Here is a 13,602-nt window from a genome sequence, read left to right on the forward strand (position 1 = left end):
ACTTCCATTGATTTATAATGCTGTTTCTTTGCAGTTTAAAGCTGCCACAAAATCCGCAAAGACTTGTAATAATAAATAATACAGGAACTCGGAGAAAAAAACATGGTTTTCAGGAATTAATCACCACTAAAAAATCACCAACAAGCAAAAATACCGCGGAACTTAAAAATTTTAAGTAGGATTTAACACAAACGATTTTGCACAAGTAGCTACAATGAGCACTAATGAAGCCACATAAAGTCAGCTAACTTAGAAAATAATCTGCTCGATTTCAAATGAAAATTTAATGCTGCTAAACTTTAAAGGCCAAACGAGTTTACAGTTAATACAAAGGCTTAGTGGTATAAACAAGCTTAATGTAAACAACGACCCATGACTATTCGCCAAACCACACTTTCTTCAAAGAACTCCGAAAAGATGTCTTTGTTTTGCACAGAAATTTTGCTAAAATGTCTCCAAATTTGGTCAGGTGTTTTCAAAGTTGCTCACCATTAGCGCAATGGTGGACCCTATTTAAGAAATGAAAGATTGTCGTATCATCAGTTGAACAGCAGATAAAAGAACAAAGGTGTTCAACTTATTGCAATCAAACTAAAGTTATAGTTTTAGGCTTTTAGTCGATTGCCTACGTACTGGAAAAAATTTTAAGGGAAACGTTGAAATTCTCTTTGATAAATTACAGATAGCTTAGAAAGTTTAGAATAAATCCTTTTTAGTTTTATCTGAGGTTGAAGACCAAAATGAATCCTGTTTTTTTCATAACGGTCTTTTTTGTCGCGACTCTGGCAAATATTGCTGCAGATATCACTGAAAACAAAACAGAAACTTGTTCTGGTTCCGGTTACGTCATCAACAACTATATCGGTTATTCTCCGGATGGACAGCCAATTCAATCAGTGAGAATAAAATGAAAACACGTGACTTTTATAATTATAGAATGCTTATAAATTTTTTGAAATAATTAAATCTTTTAGAAATCATTTATTGAAAATTAATTCAAATAACATTTATCAAAAACAACTCCAAAAACTCAATTTTTTCTAATTAAATTATATTCATATTTTTAGCACATTTGTATATTTTTATATAATAAAACAGTATTTGATATCCAAATTTTTATTTTATTATAACTAAACATCGTATTAATATAGGATGATATAAATATATTTATATTTTGACATTAATATAAATTTATAGAAAGAATAATCTAAATTCCTTTATGGTTACATGTTCAGCGTGAATCCTCTTCCGCTCGCGACTCTGAACTTAAAGATGTACTAGCAACATTGATTGCAAAACTTGGTAAAATATTTAAATCACATTAATATTAATTAATAACATTAACTCATAGTATTAAATTGCATTAATATCAGGAAATGGACGTTTTTCGTCAACCGAACTTAGATTAAACATTTCTGCTTAAATGGCTGAAGTGGTTATGTTTTGGCGCTTGTCGAAGTGAGGTTGTTTGTTGTTGTTGTTGTTTCAGACATTCTAGCAAATCACTCTTTATCGATGAACCAGAGAATTGACGATATAGAAAATCGCTTTGGAACACAACAGGGTAAGTTTTGATAAATTAACTAAACTAGTAATTAATTAATTAAAATATAACTTAATTTAGCTTAATTGCGCAAACCCAACTTGTGATAGTTTTACATGAAACTTAAAAAATAATTATTTGCAAAATTAAAGCTTTGAAAGACAAAAGCAACTTCCGCTTTTTGCAGATTAATTATTTATTGCAAACCTGGTTTTGTGTTTTTCTAGATGAAGATCAGTTGGAAGATCAATTTAGTAGTCTCGAAGATGAACTTTCAACCAAAATCAGTGAGTAATGTTTCTGAACATAAATCAGTGAGTATTGTTTCCCTGTTTTACGCGTAAGGCTTAATTTTGAGCAGTTTGGTAACGATTAGAAAAAGTTGTCTAACTCACAAAGAATGCCGCTATTTTGGCGTTTTAAGCAATGAGTAATTTTTGTTAGCCATTATTATTATCTCATAAATTGTTTATGTCATAATCAGCTTACAGGACAAAAGGCCTCTACAGAAGAGTAAACGCAATCGAGGACGCATTGTCGAAACGCATTGGTGTGTATAGGGTAATGTACAGTTGCAAAGTCTGGATCATTTGTAAATGTCAGTTACGGGATACCGTAATGATAGCTTTCTTTATTTATGCTTTTAAAGTGACGTAAACAAACGATCTATATCAGATGTTACAGAATTTAAACTCGATATTGTCAATTGGAAACCATGTTAGCAAACAAATATAACACTTCATACCCAAAATGAATGTGAGTGTACACTTACACGTTTTTATTCTTATAACTTTTTTTTCAGATATATACCAGACCCCAGCTTCCTGTGACCAAATAAACGGAACTGAAAATGACAGCGGGTATTATCTCATATCACCGGACCCACCAAGAATATTGCCTTTTTCGATATATTGTAACTTTACTGGAAAGAAATGTAAGTTGTCTCATCGTTTTTGAACAAATGAGCTAACAACTACAGCATCAAATAAGGTGATAATGTTGCTTTGACTTGTTAATGCTTTAATGTTTAATTAAAACATATTTGACGCAGACAATGGGACAAATTTAAGCGATCCCCGGATTATTTCGATTCCTTACAGCCCGTCCAACAAATTAGGTAAGTGACTGCAAAGTATCATTGTAAGCTTACAAGTATCTCGCTGTGCTAATTTAGTTTCACGCGACCTGTGTTGTTGATACTGATTTTTTCGCTTTAACTGATGATTAATTATCCATGGATTACGACGAACCTTGTTTATTATAGCAATTTGGTGCAATATGTAGGCTAATTTTAATCACCAATGATTAAATATATATACTGTATAGCTTAATTTATAATATATATACTTTGTAGCGCCTTCAATACTCCCACCAACATGCGCTTCGATTTTTAACAAGACAGCCGAAGATTCCGGCATCTACGTCATATCACCTGATCCTGGAAGTGTAACACCTTTCACAGTCTATTGTAACTTCAGTGGAGAACCAAGTAAAATAGACATCACATAAGCATCCCAGAATGAATTTACATTCGTTCTTTTTAAAGATTTTCTTGTTTTACACTTGCCACCTTTATGTATGTTATAATTACTAATTTGCAAATATACTGTGCTCTGAAATATAACGTAGTTGTTACTGATTACAATACTTATTATACTTACCATACTTAGGCCTACTTATAAAACTTAACATACTTATTATAATTATTAAACATTTTTCGAAAAGCTACTGTCATCAACCACGATTCAACTGGCGAAATAAAAGTGGGAAAGTGTTCGTCAGGTTATTGTTACGAGCGCAATGTTCGCTACGGTCTTAGTATGAAGCAGATAGTGGCCATGATATCCCGTTCAATGCACTGCCGACAGTTTGTGAAGGTAGAAAAGTAACATATAGCATTATATTGTAAACCGTTATTTTAAATCCATTCACCACTAACAAAACTGCTCGCTACATTTCACCTAAAAACTATCATAGAGCAATTTGTTAACAATTACTTGAGGTAAACTGACACAGAAACTGTAGGTGGTATTATCATTGATGACTGCACAAACGTCAAAATTTCAGGTGCTTGATGGAGCTCGACATTTCATAGAAATCTAATAAGAAGTAAAATGTAAATTCCCTTTGTGTGGAACTTGACAAAATATTTTTAATTTGCAATAATTTTCTAAAAGCAATTAATTTTTTGTTATGAATATTAAATAATACGCAATAGATAATTTGTAATTAGGTAATAGATAACTTAACCAAGTTATTATTTATAACCACATTATTTAGATAATGTTCTAATGTAAGTTATTTTTAAAACACGTCGTTCACCATTCTATAGTACCGATGTAAAAGTAGTCTTCTGCGCGGCTACGGAAGGTGGACGTCACGAAACGGTGGGCCAAAATATTACTGGGGAGGAGCAACTTCCCAGAGGAGTTACTACTGTGCATGTGGGGAGACAAGTAAGTTAGGCTTACTCTATGGTCCATCTAAAATCTTTTAATACAATTAGGAATGCATATACTTTACAACATCTACCGTATAGGCCATGGTTATCCTATTCAGGCCGACATGTAGTCACAGGGAACTATATAGATTAACGCATTCAAATAATTATTATAATCGCATAGTTCATCACTGACGTGGGCTTCATGTGATGAAAATACTTTTAAAATGATTTAAAAGAAACTTGATCTCTCTTTTTCGGCCAAACCGTACAGGGACGTGTGTCGGTGGGACTTCTTACAATTGCAACTGCGACTGGGATCAACTTCGTGAAACATTCGACGAAGGTTACTTAACTGACAAGGAAGACTTACCTGTGATCGCGCTATTCTTTGGAGACACGGACGGGTCGAACGAAGACGGTTGGCACACTTTAGGTCCTCTTCAATGTACCGGTCGATGCAATCATTGATCGAAAATTTACGTGGACATTATGCTGTGCTTTGTCCAGTAACCAAACCAAATAAATCTAAATACAGGATTCTGTGTGGCTCATACTTAATCATTTTACATAGTTTTGCGATTATTCAGTTTGAAAATAAAATTTCCAATTGGCATACTATAACTACTTTTAAATTTCGGTTTACCGAAGTAATATTGGATTACTTACGTCGCTACGTTCTAAACTTCGGTTGTAAAACGTTGAATCTGAATCTTTGACAAAAATTCTCGCAATTAATATTTTGACGTTGTATTTTAGCATTCATCATTACTCTCCTTTAATGGAACTTTACAGTAATGCGCTGTATACACATTGCTTACGTTGCGGAATATATACCTTAACTTATCTGCCCCCTTGTGACCCCTACGTGACAATATAACATCATAATAATATGACGTTGCACTTTGTGAATGTTTGCAAAGAATGCACAGATTTTATGAAATGTTGTCGTCATGGGTTTTTGTCTTTCTTTTAGAAATATTTATGCAGTTTGACGATTTAGCTCGTGTTTTTAGAGCATTGTCGTACTTCTCCCATCTCAGACTAACAAAATGCAAGTTATGAACGAATGCATTTCTGTGGAAACCTTCCATATGAACACCCAGTCAAACCTCTGTTATGCATTATCACAATGTGTTATGTGAACTTTACAGGTGATGAAAGGAAAACTGGACTTAAGCTTAAAGCGATAACATTTCGACAAAAATTTTTGGTTGTATGAATCTCTCACTCACTTGCTCTGGTAGCCTATTGACTTAAAATTTTTAATTCACTTTTTAGTTAAAGACAAATTGTTAAGTATAATAATACACAGAAAAAAAACCTTTACACATGAAACACAAAAACGCGCATAGAATCACGCCACAACTATCCACTTACGTGCTCAAATAAAACAAAGTAGCTATTTCTCCGAGTTCGCTGCCGCTGCGGCGAGACACCGTTCATGTACACTTAACCAAAACAGTTTAGAAATCAAAAAAAACTATCAAAGTGATCAGCATTTCATTTGAAGAGACTCTTTTGACTTATGAGAATATCTTTACTTAATTTATCTGTTGAATTATCTGACTCTATTGTTGCGTGCGGTTGGAATACTCTAATCTTTAGTCGGAACATAAGTAAGTAATGCTGCTGCTTATAAGATGTCCATTGAGTTGCAATCACTTCGGCTAGCTAAGACAGCTCATCTGTTGATTTTGATGATTCACTCCGCCAACTCTCTCTATTTTTCTGGTCACTGAAAAAAGCGCAAGATTTTATGGTGTGCATACGGGGAGTTGTAATGTCGGACGCGGTAAACAACAGGTGCCAGGTGCATTGGAAGTTGTAAGAAGCTTTTTACAAAAAACCTTATTCATAAATGTCAATCAGTTGCAAAACGCATTGCAAGAAATGGTGCTTAATGCAACTTAAAAATTTGCACTCAGGTACAGGTTATGTAGGTACAGATGGCGGAGATAGACCCCGCATAGAACCTTACCCTATTCATATACGCTTGTGTGTTATTGCAAGGAACCTCAATAGTTCCTTCGGAAAGTATGACGAGTTACCTATTCCTGGTTGGCATAGAAAGCTTACATAACGACGAGTGTCCATGCAGCAAATAAAAAGAGGTGCTTCACTTAGTCTAACTTAGAGATTTAATGTACTGTAAGTTGCCTGGTGTTAATTTGCTTATCATTCCAGATTTTGCAAGTTTTGGCAACTTGGTCTTTATCGTTGTCTTTTGAGTAAAACCGCTTTTGTGGAAAACTGCAATTTCATTATCGAGAAAATGGCTCAGGGTAGAGTGATGGAACTAAAGCCGGGGTTTGATTGGAAAAGGTTGAAACAAGATGACTTCGAACAAATCAAAGTTTTCCACATGGAATATTATCTAAAAGATGAGCCTACTGACGTAATGTTGGAAGTTGACACAAATGAGCTTTATGATATGGAATGTGACAGAATAAACGAATGCTTGTTACAAGATGGTTCTCTTGGCATTACTGAGACCACAAGTGGGAAATTAATTGCAATGTCTTTAAACAAAATACGCCATTTTGAAGATATAGCTTTATCGGGTAGTTACTCATCTAGACAACCATACGCTTGTAAGGTTTTTAAAGACATGCATGAAATCTTCAGCGATGATCTTCCGCGATTTCTTTCTGGAAAAACAATCTATTGCATTCAAATGCTCTCCGTTCATCACGATTACAGGAGAATGGGCTTTATGACATCATTGGTAGCAAAATGCGAAGACATAGCCAAGGAGCTAGAGTGTGAATACATTGTAGTTGTTTCATCTTCTGCATTCACTCAGAGAATCTTCGAAAGTAGAAAATACGTAAAGTTCAGTGAGGTAAAATTCTCTGATTTTGTTGACCCAGACAGTGGTAAAAAACCTTTCAAGAAGTCACACCCACCACACACCCACACGAAGTGCTACTACAAGCAAATCCAATGATGAGTTGATGACATTCAAATCCAACAATTCGAAAAGAGAGGTCATCATAAATAACCATCCAATATGCTGTGTCGTGTCATAGTGGCGATACTATTAATTTGATCAATGGTTTTACACTGTATTGCATTATGGTTAACCTTGTGCACTAATTGCTATGTGTTATTTATTAATTAATCAGTTGACTTTGTAATGGGAAACAGTGCGCTGCCGTAAAAGAATACCTAGTTTTTTGCTAGGTCGTCTATAATCTGATGCGAGTATCCAGCTAAAAGCATTTTGCCGGAATACATTTAAGTACGAGACAATCAAAATTGAAAATTGCATTGATAGATTGACTCTAATTTGGTGCACGTTTGTGGGCTTGATAAACGTTCACTAACTGCGCTGTTTGTCATAATTTACTATTTCAAATAGTTAACATACAGTATTAAATTGCCGATTTGAGTTCTATGTAGCGGAGTGGTTTGAGGGCAGGCCTCACAACAAGACGTGTTCGATACACAGTTGCCCAACAATACTGTTGTATTGCCTTTGGGCAAGGCATTAAAGACACTTGCTCCTTTTCAGTGGACCTGGTGGACAGTTCCAAAATTGGACAATACAAAAAATAATAAAAATACCGATAAAAAATGTTTGGCAATCGGAACTTATGCAAAGAATAGGTCGGTAAACGAGCCTCGAATTTTCAGTTGTGCAAATACTTTCCTCAGTCCGGGATAAAGATTATGATACCTTATCATATCAGAAAGTGCCAGAGTTTTTGTGCAAGTAAAACGCATATTGCACAACATAGCCTTGTTCGCTTTGTTCGTTTCGGATCTTTGTAGAATATTCATGTGAAGGAAAGAAAAAGGCAGGAAAAGAGAAAAACAATGGTGGGACTGAACCGACTGTAATGGCTCGAACCCGGCATTTTTTGAAACCCGTTTCAGGTCCGAAAGAAACCCGGAAATGAAAGCAATCGAATAAGTCAAAGATGGGAAGTATAAACGTCACAAAATAGAAGACTATAGTATTAGTATTGCATGTTGTGTACCATATTATTTGTAATAATAATATGATGACGTACACACACAGATTGACCAAAAGTATGTGTCGTTAATTGTCTTCATAAACTCTTAAACAATCAACGAACAGGCAAAAGCTGCACAGCCCCTAGAGTTCGTACCATAAGTCACAACGTGCACAATTAAAATCAGAGGTCGATAACTTACAATAAGGATGCAATGGTAAGGATGTTTAGGTGAGCACTGTGACGTAACGAAACCCAGAAGTACAGAGCACGGTATTATTTCACAAGTAAAATGTAGCGAGATAAAAAATACAAAAGCAATGAGCAACAAAAGCACCAGATTAAAAGTCCTACAAGAGATGGCTGAATGGTAAAAGCATTGCTGCAAAAGCAACTTCACTTGGGCACTGTTTTGTGGCAGTCTGTTATAGTTTTATGTCGAAGTTACCGAACATGAAATTGCTTGTATGCTTCAGCTTCAGCTGGATGAATAAATGATTAGGCAGTATTGATTGTATGAAAACAAGCGCTGGAATAACATGATAGCGTTGACGTCAATCTGGTAATAGTCAGGAATAGAAACAAGGTAGGCAGGTGCTTAAAGATAAGGGTTGCTGTAAATATTTATATGCAATGAAATGCAAATGTTTTTTGCAATGTTTGCTTGGCTATCAGGTTTTTTAACATCTGTGACTGTAGTTTCTTTGCTTTTCCGAGGGTAAACATTATCATACAGCAAGATAAACTTAGTAATAAATGTAGGTAGTAATACCGGGAAACAATTTAACTGCACAGTGCTCTACTTAACATAAATGTTGAATGTTCTCGTTAAGCAGAGAATAAATTTTTTGTAAAACTTTCCATGTGCTAAGTATCACGCGCACGACGCATGATAGCTTGAGCGTGCTGGTTGCGTAACTCATAAACACAATAAGCGTGCTCATATTTTCACTTTTATTGAATAAAAACGATCGAACTTAGGTATGTGTTGACGCATGAATCTTTGTCAAAAATCACTCGACCGAAAATGCCGGTACCACGTGACCAACACAGTTTACGATGAATGGTTTGTCCGACCGCTAAATAAACACCTACTGGTGATGAGCTTAAAAGTTGGCTGCGTTGTATCATATTTCGCAATTATTCCTGAGGTCATCAACGAATTGCACCAGCTGAGTGGAAAATTTTAAGAAATTCACACTAAGACGAAACCGTCTATCAATTAACTGATACGCTGCTGACTGACGAAGTGATGATATCGATTGTGAGATTTTGCAAAAGCATTTCTGCAGATTCCGCTTCAACATGAATTGCTTAAAGAAAAGGGTTGCTGCGAATATGTATATGCAATGAAATGCAAATGTTTTTTGCAATGTTTGCTTGGCTATCAGGTCTTTTAACATATGTGACTGTACATTTGTACTAGACTTGAGTATTGTGTTGCAGGCTTGTAATTGTCCATGCCAAGTTTGACCAATTTGTAATGCAAAAGTTTTCATTGATATTCTAATATCTAGCACTTAATTTATGGTGTTAAGGAGTTTGTGCAGTAAACTAACTGTTTGTAGTCAAATAAACATTCACAAAATGGTTGTTAAAATATCGAAAGTTTTACTTCTCGACAATGTGGATCCGAGTGCAAAGACTATCCTTGAAGAGAATGGAATTGCAGCCACTTTGTCAAAAGAAAAATTTACAACTCCTGAGTTAATAAAAGAATTACAGGTATATGCGTCACTGTTCTATGAGATCATAAAAGTTTTGCATGTGATGGGTGACTTTTTGTGGCAAAAATAAGACAAGTTTAATGTTATTTTTCAGGCTTACGACGGAGTTGTCGTGAGGTCTGCTACAAAAATGACAGCCGAAATTATTGAAAACTGCCCAAATTTAAAAATCATAGGCAGAGCTGGAGTAGGTGTTGACAATGTGGACATCAAATCTGCAACAAAGAACGGTGTCGTGGTGATGAAGTATGTAGCTATAATGGTTGTTTAAAAATGTTTTTACGTTTAAATTCACTGAAATGCATGTTTACTGTTTAATAATCTAGAACGGTGCTTAAACTAGAGTTGGGTTGAATAATTTTTTATGCTAAAAGCCGCATTTTGCTACTTCTTAGCACCCCTGGTGGAAATACATTAAGCGCAGCTGAACATACATGCACTTTAATATGTTGTTTGTCACGGAATGTCCCTGCAGCAGATGCATCAATGAAAGCTGGAAAATGGGACAGAAAAGCAGTATGTTGATGTCATTTTTCTAATACAGTAATTCACACATGTGTGTACCTTCTAAGTTTTTGTGTAAATATTATATAATTGATTTTCTAGCAATTGTTACTGATATGTAGTCATCTGTATGCTTCCTACACATACCATAGAAATCGCATAAGCCTAAAGCACCTCTTATTAACTTAACTTTTCTTATAGACTTGTATTTTTCAAATTGTCAGTCAGCATAAATGAATCAGCGCTTTATGTTTTTATGTAGTTTATGGGACACGAACTTTACGGAAAAACACTCGGCATCATTGGGCTCGGAAGAATTGGACGAGAAGCCGGCATCCGGATGCAGTCGTTCGGAATGAAGGTAGATTGCAAGTGTAAACCAGAATTAACATTAAAACCTATAAAACCCAATCCAATGCTTTTTGTTATGTCAGAAGATTTCTTCCATGAGACATGAGCCAATGTTCTGCATTAGCATTGGTGTTATGCTCTCGATTTGAATTTGATTTCTTTTTCTAGACAATCGGTTTCGATCCACTTGTGTCAAAAGAAGAGGCGGCAAAATATAACATTGAGTGGATGAAAACCGATGAGATATGGCCAGAGGCAGATTATATAACTGTTCATACTCCTTTAATACCTCAAACCAAAGGTACCATAATTAAACTAAATACAAATATTTGGTTGATATTTTCACAACTAGATTTGAACTTAAGATTTTTATGAAAGCTATATTTTGCTGTTAACACAATTAACATTGCAATCTTTATCACATAAATTTTTACCTAACGCAAATTTAAAGTATTCTAATTATTGTTTATTTATGTAGGGCACACTGGTCATAACGCCACGGTGTACTTACTTCTAAATTCTTGTTTATCTGTTAATACTTGCTCTTGCTTGATTATAATAATATTATATTACTGTCAAGGTCTTCTTAATGACGCATCATTTGCCAAGTGTAAGAAAGGCGTACGTGTCATAAACTGTGCTCGTGGTGGCATCATCGACGAAGATGCACTTTTGAGGGCGCTGCAGAGTGGGCAGTGTGGTGGCGCTGGTTTAGATGTCTATGTGGAAGTGAGTTTGTCAAGCAGATAGAAAACACTTTCATAACTGTGTATCCATTTGTATCTAATACTTGCAAACACACCTTAGTTTCATGTGCTTTAGTGCACGCAACTATGTTTGTATGTCTGGCAAACAGGACACAAATTCGTCTCTTAACTTTACTGTAAATACATCTTTATTTTTAGGAACCAGCCACTAACATGCCACTAGTGCAGCATGCAAAGGTAGTGGCATGTCCCCATCTCGGAGCCAGCACGAAAGAGGGGCAAGCTAGGTGCGGAAAGGAAGTAGCTGAGCAATTTGTCAATGTCGCAAAGGGGACTGACTTTTTTGGAGTGGTGGGTTTTTTTATCTGTGATTTTTGTACTGATTTTAAGGTATTTTTTTGCATTTTACAAAGGGTCATAGTCATACTTATTACCTCGTAAAATGCAAGTAACAGTACTTGGTGCAATGCACAGTTGCACTTGTTAGGACGATAGCAATTAAATCACTACATTTCAAAACTAAATTTTTTTAAACATATTTTAAAGTTAAATGCCCCTGCATTGACTCATGCAAATGGAATAGAAGACTGGATAACACTAGCAACTCAGCTTGGAAAAGTCGCCAAAAGTTTTTTTAAAGTGAACGCAGTTCAATGCAACATTGCATCAAACGGTGCGTATCAGTCATGATATTCCACACTCCAATAGCTGTTCAATCTACTGGACTAATGTTACCAGAATATTTCATAATTTGTTTCCTAGTTTGCTTTCATTATAAGTGTTTGTCATATGGTACAAGTTTAAAGTCTGGTTTTACTATTTTTAGGCAACTTGCTAACTAGGTCTGGGAGATGTTTAGAAGCAGCTTTTTCAGCTGGCTACATTCAATCAGACTATAGTAGCGTTAATTTAATTAATGCAGCGGCGTTGGCGAATAACGCAGGAGTGAACGTAAGTCTGTGTGACAACAGTTGTGAAATTCTTGAAACTGTAAGGTGAAATGTAATGTATGGCTGAAATATATTCGTTAAATTTGTTTGTCTGCTTAATACTTTTCCATCTGCCATTAGTCGGACTTTTTATTCTAGTTGTAAATCCTATGAAGACAATTTATTATCAACTTAACAAAGATATTTTTAAGGTTTCAGATTTATAACCATATATGGTCTTGTGCATTAAATCATACATATTTACACTTATAGATCTCAACTTCCAACTCAAAGGAAAAGATATTTAACTTCGCGAATTCATGTTCAATTGTAATTAAAGCTGAGACCAAGGCTGTGAGGTGAAAACTTTCTCCTGAAAACTGTTACATTGTTGAATTAGCCCATAACCGTCCAACCATACAGTATACTTCACCTAATACACATCATCTCCAGTGCGACTTGAAATTGTTTCTTCATGTTCAGTTTAACTGGAGCAGTCGTTGATGGGAAGCCTGTGCTTGTTGCCATTGACAACCGACCCTTCTCCTTTCCACTTCCAATGTCCGGAAGTTTCTTGATCTTCCAATCATCTGATATTGCCAGTGCAATTGGTAAGTGGTTTATTTTCAGGCGTTATGGTAATGCTGTGGACATTGTACATTCACGGCAATAGAATAATACAATACAGTAGTAATAACATAATACTGATAATTATCTCATATCTGTACAGGCGTGGTGACTAATGCTGGTGCCAGTCTGGCTTCACTGGCATGTACTACTGGAGATGGCGATAAGTGGGTTGCCGTGACAACAGTTGCTGCACTCAGTGAAGATGCCTTAAGCAGAATCAGAATACCGAATATCATTGCAGTGAATTTTTGAAGTAACGTTTGGTCCTATTCCCAATGCGATATTTTTTGCAAAATGTAATTAGTGCAACATCTTTTAGTCAATGTAACCTCAATAGCCGCCTATTTGGTGCGGTTTAGGTCGAATTTCTTCTGTTTTCATTACACAGTATTAGCTCGTCTTAGTCGCATCGTGCATACCAAAAGTTAATATTATCTTGATTATCACCATCGTTCGTCTTACACAACCCTTCTGGGATCATGCTGTTTTTTCAAATTCACAGTTTTCACCAATAAAATTTTCAAATGAAATTAAAGCGTTTGTCAAGCTCATTATTTCCGTATCATAAAACATTAAATGCTTGTTGTCATTCATTCAGTTCTGCCTTGCTATATGCTTACTTTTTTCTCGTATTATTCTCTGGAAAGGAATCGAACAAATTAAGAAAGAAATCACTAATTCTGCAAAAAGTTTTTCCATCGAAATTATTTCCCAGGATTAAGCTGAAGGTTGGTCATGTTCTCCAAGACCCTTTTATACGAAAGTAAACAATGTTATTGTTGACATTACTACATGTTGCAAAAAAGTTA

At 35.4% G+C, this 13,602-nt stretch overlaps 3 protein-coding genes across 3 annotated transcripts; all 3 read left to right on the forward strand.

Moving 5' to 3' along the window:
• The first annotated feature begins 664 nt into the window (after positions 1-664).
• On the forward strand, positions 665-4,852 carry LOC143452198 (contactin-associated protein-like 4). Its single transcript, XM_076953067.1, has 11 exons — positions 665-896; positions 1,236-1,302; positions 1,490-1,564; positions 1,771-1,830; positions 2,028-2,093; positions 2,346-2,477; positions 2,595-2,660; positions 2,898-3,032; positions 3,269-3,420; positions 3,876-3,999; positions 4,258-4,852. The coding sequence occupies exons 1-11, from the start codon at positions 741-743 to the stop codon at positions 4,452-4,454; spliced, it is 1,230 nt and encodes a 409-aa protein (XP_076809182.1). The 5' UTR covers positions 665-740; the 3' UTR covers positions 4,455-4,852.
• A 1,286-nt stretch (positions 4,853-6,138) lies between these two features.
• On the forward strand, positions 6,139-7,489 carry LOC143452269 (uncharacterized). The gene has a single exon (XM_076953170.1). It carries the CDS (start codon positions 6,259-6,261, stop codon positions 6,931-6,933), a length of 675 nt encoding a protein of 224 aa, XP_076809285.1. The 5' UTR covers positions 6,139-6,258; the 3' UTR covers positions 6,934-7,489.
• A 1,707-nt stretch (positions 7,490-9,196) lies between these two features.
• LOC143452887 (D-3-phosphoglycerate dehydrogenase-like) lies at positions 9,197-13,390 on the forward strand. Its single transcript, XM_076954024.1, has 12 exons — positions 9,197-9,670; positions 9,767-9,918; positions 10,068-10,188; positions 10,439-10,537; positions 10,696-10,828; positions 11,108-11,256; positions 11,433-11,585; positions 11,781-11,907; positions 12,061-12,185; positions 12,437-12,522; positions 12,647-12,774; positions 12,894-13,390. Exons 1-12 carry the CDS (start codon positions 9,473-9,475, stop codon positions 13,043-13,045), a joined length of 1,623 nt encoding a protein of 540 aa, XP_076810139.1. The 5' UTR covers positions 9,197-9,472; the 3' UTR covers positions 13,046-13,390.
• Positions 13,391-13,602: the final 212 nt, after the last annotated feature.

The sequence above is a fragment of the Clavelina lepadiformis genome, chromosome 4 (assembly GCF_947623445.1).
Source record: "Clavelina lepadiformis chromosome 4, kaClaLepa1.1, whole genome shotgun sequence".
NCBI lineage: Eukaryota > Metazoa > Chordata > Ascidiacea > Aplousobranchia > Clavelinidae > Clavelina > Clavelina lepadiformis.

Bases quoted from the DNA above. Each gene is read 5' to 3' on its own strand.
- LOC143452198 (XM_076953067.1), top strand. From the start codon at position 741: ATGAATCCTGTTTTTTTCATAACGGTCTTTTTTGTCGCGACTCTGGCA. The intron at 1,303-1,489 runs GTAAAATATTTA...TTGTTGTTTCAG, and splicing joins AACATTGATTGCAAAACTTG to ACATTCTAGCAAATCACTCT. The intron at 3,033-3,268 runs GTAAAATAGACA...TTTTTCGAAAAG, and splicing joins TAACTTCAGTGGAGAACCAA to CTACTGTCATCAACCACGAT.
- LOC143452269 (XM_076953170.1), top strand. From the start codon at position 6,259: ATGGCTCAGGGTAGAGTGATGGAACTAAAGCCGGGGTTTGATTGGAAA.
- LOC143452887 (XM_076954024.1), top strand. From the start codon at position 9,473: ATGGTGTTAAGGAGTTTGTGCAGTAAACTAACTGTTTGTAGTCAAATA. The intron at 11,257-11,432 runs GTGAGTTTGTCA...CTTTATTTTTAG, and splicing joins GTTTAGATGTCTATGTGGAA to GAACCAGCCACTAACATGCC. The intron at 11,908-12,060 runs GTGCGTATCAGT...TACTATTTTTAG, and splicing joins ATGCAACATTGCATCAAACG to GCAACTTGCTAACTAGGTCT.